The sequence below is a fragment of the Corythoichthys intestinalis genome, chromosome 22 (genome assembly GCF_030265065.1).
Source record: "Corythoichthys intestinalis isolate RoL2023-P3 chromosome 22, ASM3026506v1, whole genome shotgun sequence".
NCBI classification, from domain to species: Eukaryota; Metazoa; Chordata; class Actinopteri; order Syngnathiformes; family Syngnathidae; genus Corythoichthys; species Corythoichthys intestinalis.
In genome coordinates, this window is record NC_080416.1 from 26696647 (window position 1) to 26705263 (window position 8617).

General features: G+C 39.0%; 1 protein-coding gene across 1 annotated transcript in view; it reads right to left on the reverse strand.

Annotated features, from left to right (window-relative positions):
* Positions 1–6917, reverse strand: part of LOC130910387 (C-type mannose receptor 2-like) — a 32417-nt gene extending 25500 nt beyond the window's left edge. Inside the window, exons 1-5 of the mRNA XM_057827626.1 lie at positions 6742–6917; positions 6583–6663; positions 5199–5297; positions 5053–5139; positions 4790–4941 (exon numbers count right to left, since the gene is read on the reverse strand). Coding sequence (XP_057683609.1) covers positions 4790–4941; positions 5053–5139; positions 5199–5297; positions 6583–6663; positions 6742–6808 — 486 coding nt within the window. The 5' untranslated portion in view covers positions 6809–6917. The remainder of the gene's footprint in view (positions 1–4789; positions 4942–5052; positions 5140–5198; positions 5298–6582; positions 6664–6741) is intronic.
* Between the last annotated feature and the right edge of the window lie 1700 nt (positions 6918–8617).

Genomic DNA, 8617 nt, shown 5'->3' on the forward strand with positions numbered 1-8617 from the left:
TACTGTAGCCATTTAACTGTTCTGCCCAAATGCATGATGGGAAGTGGAAGTATGACTGTGCGTAGTGACACCAATTGATATATCTTCTCTGCGTTGGGAAATAATATAGGGTGTTAAGAGAAAGATCAACTACTACCTTGCTTCCCCACATTGCTTCCCACGATATTTCTAATTGTTTTGAGAGAGGGATTATGAGGTTGTAGCCAATTAAATAAAGGCTCCAAAGACTGCCAAATTTCACTCTACTCATTTTATGCTGCCTTTTAGCATCATATATAGGTAAAACGGCGTCTTTATAGATTGAACGCGACAATGCGTGAGTGGGTCGTGTAGCGCATGCGTTAATTGCGTTAAATATTTTAACGTGATTAATTTTTAAAAAATTAATTACCGCCGTTAACGCGATAAATTTGACAGCCTACTTTAAGCCAAAACTAAAGACTCTGGATGAGTGTAAGATATTTTGTCTGTAACGTTAAATACAATTAGAAAACGATTTAATTTAAAATACATATATATTAAAAAAAGACATGTCTGATATCTTTTTGCCGATTCCGATACTTTGAAAATGACGTGATCGGACCTGGACATCTTTAGTTCTCAGCCAAGGTCGGCCCCACACATTCTTAACACACCAAATCTGGCCCCCTTTGCAAAACGTTTGGACACCCCTGATCTATAATTAGCCCTTTTCACACACATATCCATGGAAGTTCCCGTGTAAGGTGACGTGGGATTTACTCGCGTCATTGCTTTCACGCATGTAGGGATTTCCCGAGAATGCCACGGGTTGGACACTTTCACACACTTGTCCCGTGTTGCCCACTGGTGCTCTCTGTGCAGGGAGGGCTGCTGGCGCGGTTTTATAACCCGGACGTTACGCCATTTTTGGTTGGCATCAGATGTCACAATGTTGGTCAAATTGTGTTTTGTCCCGGAAGGAGCGGTCCCGATGTCGTAACTGCAGCCGATTCGCTCATCAAGACTGTATTTAAGCCCAGGCGATCCAAGAGAAGGGTGGAAGGAAGAATCCCGCTGGATTTGTTTTGTTTTCCTATTGACTCTGTGCCTACTGCTTAGGTTCGTATTTTATTGATCCCCGTTGACCTACTGTCAACGATGCATTATGTAATTCCCCTTTTATTTTTGTATTCATTATGTTATTTTGTGTAACCATTGAACGCTTCCCTCCGTTATTTTCTGCTTTGAAGTACAACCGTGTTTCTGCAGTAGCGGACCCTAACATCGGGAACAAAATAAACCACACATTTCCAAAGATACACGATGGACTCTCGGCCTCGGTTCTACTGTCACGAATGCATTGTGTAATTCCCCCTTTTCAGCGATCAATCGCGTGTATTTTTATATTTAATGAATCATTGAACGCTTCCCTTCGTTGATTTTTGCTTTGAAGTACAACCTTGCTTCCGCAGTTGTGGACCCTAACATCAGGAACAAAATAAACCACACATTTCCCAAGATGGACGATGGACTCATTTCCTCGGTTTTACTGTCACGGACGCATTGTGTAATTCCCCCTTTTCAGCCAGTAATCGTGTGGATTTTTGTTTGCGGCTCAGCGGCGGGGAGAGGCTCGTTCTCTCCCCTCGCTTCAGGCCCCGCCGGGTAGGAGGGCAGCCGCGGTGTGCACAGAAGCCTCAGCCGTGGGGCCAGGTGGAGCTGCCACGGGTGCAGATCTTGGTGGTAGTAGCAAAGTTGTATTTAATAAAACCTTGATCCCATCCCTCTGTTGTTTTATGCTTTGAAATACAACCTTGTTTCCGCAGTCGTGAAAGTAGAGTAGTAGAGGAAGTGTCGATCGGCCCGCCATGATATTTATGTCATCAGCCATCGTGCTGTAACCCGGGAATTTAACGCCTACTTTCACACATACCACTTCCCGGGAAAGTCCCGGACATGATACTTAGACGCGACACGTGAAATGTCCCCGTAATCTCCGTGTCAGTCGACCAGGGAAATTATTTTCACATAAAACTGCTGCAAGGTTAAATCCCGCGATATTCTCGGTGTTTCGGAGTGTGTGAAAGGGGCTGTTGATGGTAATTTTGCGTGTAATGGAAAAGCTACTATCTATAATATTGCTTTTTTTTTTCTTCTAATGGCGTTTCTTCTGCGCGTCGCCCTGCCAAAACCATTTCATCCACCAACAACCTTCATCTCAGACACAAAACGACCGTAATTCTCATGCTACACGCGCTCTCTGTTGTTTGACACCCCAAAAAAATTCTAAACTATACTTGTCCTATAGTTTTTGTCAAATTCCCTTAATTTTTCACATAAAAAGTTTCAGGACACTAAGGGGCACAAAAATTGTATACAGTTTTTGCCATAGGCGGAGTTTGACAATAAAGGGTGGGGGTGGGGGGGGGGCATGTTGATGACCCCGAAACACAGTGTCAGCCATAAAATTAACTTGCAAGATATATGTGTACAGTACAGGCCAGAAGTTTTCACACACCTTCTCATTCGTGCATTTTCTTTATTTTCATGACTATTTACATTGTAAATTCTCACTGAAGGTAATAAAACTATGAATGAACACATGTGGAATTACGTACTTTGCAAAAAAAAAACAAAAAAGGGGGAAATAACTGAAACATACTATAGAGTATTCTAGTATCTTTAAAGTAGCCACCCTTTGCTCTGATTACTTTTTTTGCGCACTCTTGCCATTCTCTTGATGAGCTTCAAGAGGGAGTCACCTAAAATGGTTTTTGATTTCACAGGTATGCCTTTTCAGGGTTGATTAGTGGAATTTCTTGGTATATCAATGGGGTTGGATTCGTTGGAACCTTCATTTGTGTTGCAGTGAATGACGTGTGTCAAAACTTTTGGCCTGTACTCAGGCTAATCGGGAGGATCGGGACACTTCCCGGTGGGCCGGCCTGACGTTTGGGCCGGTCGTAATAGACCTTTTTAATGAAGCTGTCAGTTAAACTCGTTAATAACAGCATTAATGCAACCCCCCCTTGGCGCTATAAATTATGGCTCTTCCAGTATCCCGTAGTTTGGAATTCAAGACCCTGCGACGCGCTCCCAATGCCGCCAGCTCTGGAAGAGAGTCTCATTCTCTTGACTTGATCCTGATAAAACTTAACTTGGGGTTTTAATGGACAAAATTAGGCACGTAGAGGCAGCATGAACCCGTCTGGCTGCGTGGGGTTGGTGGTGCGTCCCCTCTTGCCATCCCTGAGGGCCGGTTGATGGGTGCGCGAGTGGCCCGGGGGACCACCCTGGATCCCGGGGGGGTGGGGTTGGGGGGGACGATGGCTCCTTTGCTGGGCTGCGGGAGGAGGGATGGGCTGCATGGAACCCCCCCCCCCCGCCTTCCCTCCCCAGGCTGGCTGGGTGGGGGCCGTCGGTTGGCGCCTGCGAGGCGTCTCTGCCCGTCAGCGTGGCTGTCGCGCGCCTGGTGGGGCTCGCGTGCGGTGGGATGTGATAGGGCGCGCTCAGGTGGGGGTCCCTGTGCCGGGATTGGTGATGGGGCGGGGTAGGGTTGGTCGCCAACGGGCTTACACTCACAAAGGATTCACACGATTACTGGGTTCTAGATCACAGAGCTGATTTGTGTACACTCTACCCCTTTCAATCACTTAGCTTATAGACCCTCTCCACCCCCGTCCCCTTCTCTCCCTGGTCAACAGGCCCCCACATGGTGTTAACCGGAAATACATCTCGCTGAAGATAGCACCAACATATTAGTAGTTACTCTAGATGTTCAATGTATTTTTTTCTTGTAATTTGTGTTTCTTTTCTTTCTTCTCCTGTGTTTCTTTTCTTCTGTCCCCCCATAAGCCCTTCCTGTTCGCTGCTTTGTCAAAATAAACAAGGTATGTTGAATGATCACAATGAGAGTATGTCAGACTCTCAATGTGAAACATTAAAACTGTTCAGACTATCCGGGCACTTAGACTTCCATTCTCTGTGTCAAACAGCTGAACAGGAAAGGTTAAAAAAAAAAAAAAAAGAATTATTCTTTCATTTTCATATGTAAATATTGCTTATAGAGATAAAATACAAGGGATTAGTGTCTCTAATTTCAAAACATTAGTTAGTTGTGGAAACAAGTTTAAAATACTACTTGTTTTCTTCTTTATATTATAGTATTTATTTATTTTAATAAACTATTTTTGGTCATTTAAATCCCACTCTTTTTTACACTTAAGACCTTTAACCCTCTATAAGGTAAGTGGCTGTTTTTGGTCATTTAAAAAAAACTATTAAAAGTATGAGCAATTATTGATGGTAATTTTGCATGTAATGCTAAACTACCATCGAAAAAACTTTATTATTATTTATTAATTGTTATGCATACTATTCAAATCATTCAACATTATTGTATTTTTTTTTAATTTAAGAAAGCAATAAATGAATACAATGTCAATGAATAAAAACAATAACAAAAAAAAAATGCATCAAAACAAATACGATGTCCAATTCATTTAAACCAGGTGGACTGGTAGTGAATGCTCATCTTTCCGTACCATTGATGTGTCATTGTATGATTAAAAAAGGTCATAATTTGTGTATGAAACGGTTTAACATCACAATATAAATATCCACAACTTCCATTTAGTTGTATCATTTTGCAGGGCCAATCTTTTAAATGGGACAAATAAAACAAAATTGAAAAATTAGACTTCGAGTGGGTGTTTTAACTCCCACGCCACTGCAGGCGTTATGAAAAGCGTGATCATGCAATGCTTCAACTGAATTGAAGTGTGTCAAAATATTTCTCGTGAAAGTGTGGGCCGGGCGGTCATTGCACCTGCTCGTTGTAAGTGTCAATCTTCACCAGGTCAGCGGTTTCACGCTGGCAAAATCTTCGGCTGCTCTCCCAAGTTAAATAGATTTCTGAGAAATAGTAGCAGCTTTCTCCTTCGAGTTCCCAGTTAGTCTCACATCTCCTGCAGATACTCTCTTGGAATACATGACAATGTTTTTGTGGGTAAGCTGTAGTTAGCTAAAAAAAAAGCTAACATGATGATGCTAAAATGCAAGGCAAAGACTCATTTGACTTTTTTCACTCACCCTGGGTGGCAGGCCAACTGTTTTTCAACTCATCGTGATCAGACAACAGCTGTTGGTGGTTCTTCTTGAGCTGAACGTTTTGGTACGCTGCGAAAAACAATCACGTTGGATAATATTGTATAGCGCAAAAGTTCAAAATCACTCACCGACCCAACAAAGGGCTACAAGCGCTGAGATCAGAAGAACGCCAAAAGCCACCAAGGCCTTTCTTTCGGTTGTGAACTTTGACCACGTCAACTTGGCACCTGTGACGCGACACAAGCACATACATAAATACACACTCAGTTGTACACCGGGTGACACTTTGGCGGTGATGGTGTCCAACAGGGAACAATTCTCAATTTGTTCATCTTTCAGGTAACTGACTTAATATGATAAATCTTCAGAAAAAAATACACACTCAATTGTACACTGAGTAACACTTTAGAAGTAATGACACAAAGACACTTTGGCGGTGATGGTGTTACACAGGGATCAATTTTCAATCCCTTCATCTTTCATGTTACTGACTTTATTATGAGTAACTGACTTTATTATGATAAATCGAAAGAAAAGCAAAAATACACACTCAATTGTACACTTGGTGAGGCTTTTGAGGTGATGGTGTTACACAGGGATCAATTCTCAATCTCTTCATTTTTCATGTCACTGACTTTATTATAAGTAACTGACTTTATTATGATAAATCGAAAGAAAAACAAAAATACACACTCAATTGTGCACTAGTTGAAGCTTTTGCGGTCATGGTGTTACACAGGGATTAATTCTCAATCCCTTCATCTATCATGTTACTGACTTTACTATGATAAATCTAAAAAAAAAACAAAAATACACATTCAATTGTACATTAGGTGATGCTTTTGCGATGTTGGTGTTACACAGGGATTGATTCTCAATCCCTTCAACTTTTATGTTACTGGCTTTGTCATAATAAATCAATAGAAAAACATTTCAAATCTAGGCTGTCTCAGCAACATAATCATTTTTTCCCTCTTTTGTATTGAATTTTTAAAATACTGTAACTTATTGTTAGATACAGTACCAACTCACGCTTTCCTGAAAAATGATTGTTTTGAAGAAGTAAGGACTCAAACCGATTCCAGAAATTATACATACATATATACACAAATCGCACTTATGTGTGTATGAGTTTTAGTAAGTGTACAATTGAGTGTGTACTTGTCAAATAGACGCTCAGTTTGTCAACTTCCTGAAACTCACACACTTTAACATGTATCATTTGTCAGTGATGTTGATCCATATTTGAATACTTCAGAATCATTTTTTAAAAATCATATTTAATTTTGAAATTGTTTTATTATTCTTTTGTAGCTGCTGTTATTAAATAGAGTACCTTTATTAATAATTCTATTTCTTTCAATTACATATTTTTTGTGTTAGCTTACTCGTAGGAACTTTTGGAAGACTGTTGTAGTTCTAGCGTAAGTTATCCATTCCTGAAAAAAGACCCAGTTTAGAGCCTGGTACTCTTGAAAGGTCAAGAAAACACAGTTTGAGGAGACAACCTACCGTTTGGGTCCGGTGGCTGTGACTGCACTTTAACCACTTTGAGTGAGGCGTAGTTTGTTTCGGGCTCTGTTGAAGCTGCATCTGTCCTCCCAAATTGATCCAGGTTCAAAAAAGGGTTTAAATAACCCAAATGATTCATATGTGTTGTTTAGAACTCACCCTTTCCAGCATTTCCCCGTGATTTGACAAAAGCCAAGTCCGTGTAGAGAACGTCAGGCTCGGTCATTTTGACACAGTGAAGAAACTCTTCACTAAACTTCCTTATTCAATTTTACAAGAGGAAGGATTGCATTAATCACCAAGATCAGACTTTTTTTAGTGGTCTCAGTTGCACTTCCTATTTTGTAAATCTTCTGCAAAAGGCACTGTGAGAACGAATTGCTAGAAAACAGAGACAAGCCTACTAGGAGATCTAGCATATGCTAGTCTTTACCATCGAGACCACTACAGTACCTGATGATGATGATGATGATGCTATCAATCAGGTGAGCCTAATAAAGCGATGATAAAAACCCTGACCTAAACCATATAGAGACCCTCAATATTTAATAGGTGATTGATGTATAGTGTAATTCATTATTTTATTTTTCACTCATTCATTCATTACATTTTGAACCAGATTTAAGATTTACAGTATCTTAAAAGATAACTGGTTTTTCTACCATTTTTTCCCCGCCAAACTGCAATATTCGCATCAAGGCACTCCCAGTTGAAATGGAGTGGATGTCCATTACTGTCATAGGTGTTTTCAATACAATTTACTCTTTGACTAACTACCATAACGCATACTCTGTGACCTGGGCTGGCAGAAATAATAAATGCTGCATCAAAAATTACATGTGAACGCCCCCTTAAGTCTTATCTCCTAGTGGAGAACTAGGATTACATTATAATACCTGAGTTTCCAAGATGGGTGAACCTTTTACTTTTCAAAAATGTTCAAAATGAACAAGAAGTTGTGAATAGAATAGAATAGAATAGAATAGAATAGAATAGAATAGAATAGAATAGAATAGAATAGAATAGAATGCCTTTATTGACGTTACACAAAGTGTCATGAGATTCAAAGGTGCCCCATATATATATATATATATATATATATATATATATATATATATATATATACATATTAGGGCTGTCAAACGATAAAATTTTTTTTAATCAAGTTAATCACAGCTTAAAAATTAATTTATCGTAATTAATTGCAATTCAAACCATCTATAAAATCTGCCATATTTTCCTGTAAATTATTGTTGGAATGGAAAGATAGGACACAAGACGGATATATATATACATTCAACATACTGTACATAAGTACTGTATTTGTTTACTATAACAATAAATCAACAAGATGGCATTAACATTATTAACATTCTGTTAAAGCGATCCATGGATAGAAAGACTTGTAGTTCTTAAAAGATAAATGTTAGTACAAGTTATAGAAATTTTATATTAAAACCCCTCTTAATGTTTTAGTTTTAATAAAATGTGTAAAATTTTCAAACAAAAATGAAACTAGTAGCTCGCTATTGTTGATGTCAATAATTACACAATGCTCATGGTGCTAAAACCCATAAAATCAGTCGCACCCAAACGCCAGCAGAGGGCGACAAAACACCAAAAAACACAAGTAACAAATGGACATGACACTGTGCTGTCATTTTAATCTGTTTGAGCGGGGCATGTGCATTAAATGCGTCAAATATTTTTACGTGATTAATTTTAAAAATTAATTACCGACCGTTAATGCGAGAATTTTGACAGCCCTAAATATATATATATATATATTTACACAACACAAGATAAAACGCAATATAAAATGCATGAATGGTAAGACACTACATTTTTTAAGAAGTATTGTCAATTTTTATGTTTTTTTTACGCCAGCATTATAACATAGTGTACATATTTGTAAACCCTTATTTTTTTAAAAAAGTGTTTACTATAATTTTCAATTACAAACAAAAACTTACTGAATGCATTTTGATGCCTTCTCTTCTTGTTGTAGTAAATGTATTAGAACAGTTTTGACCAT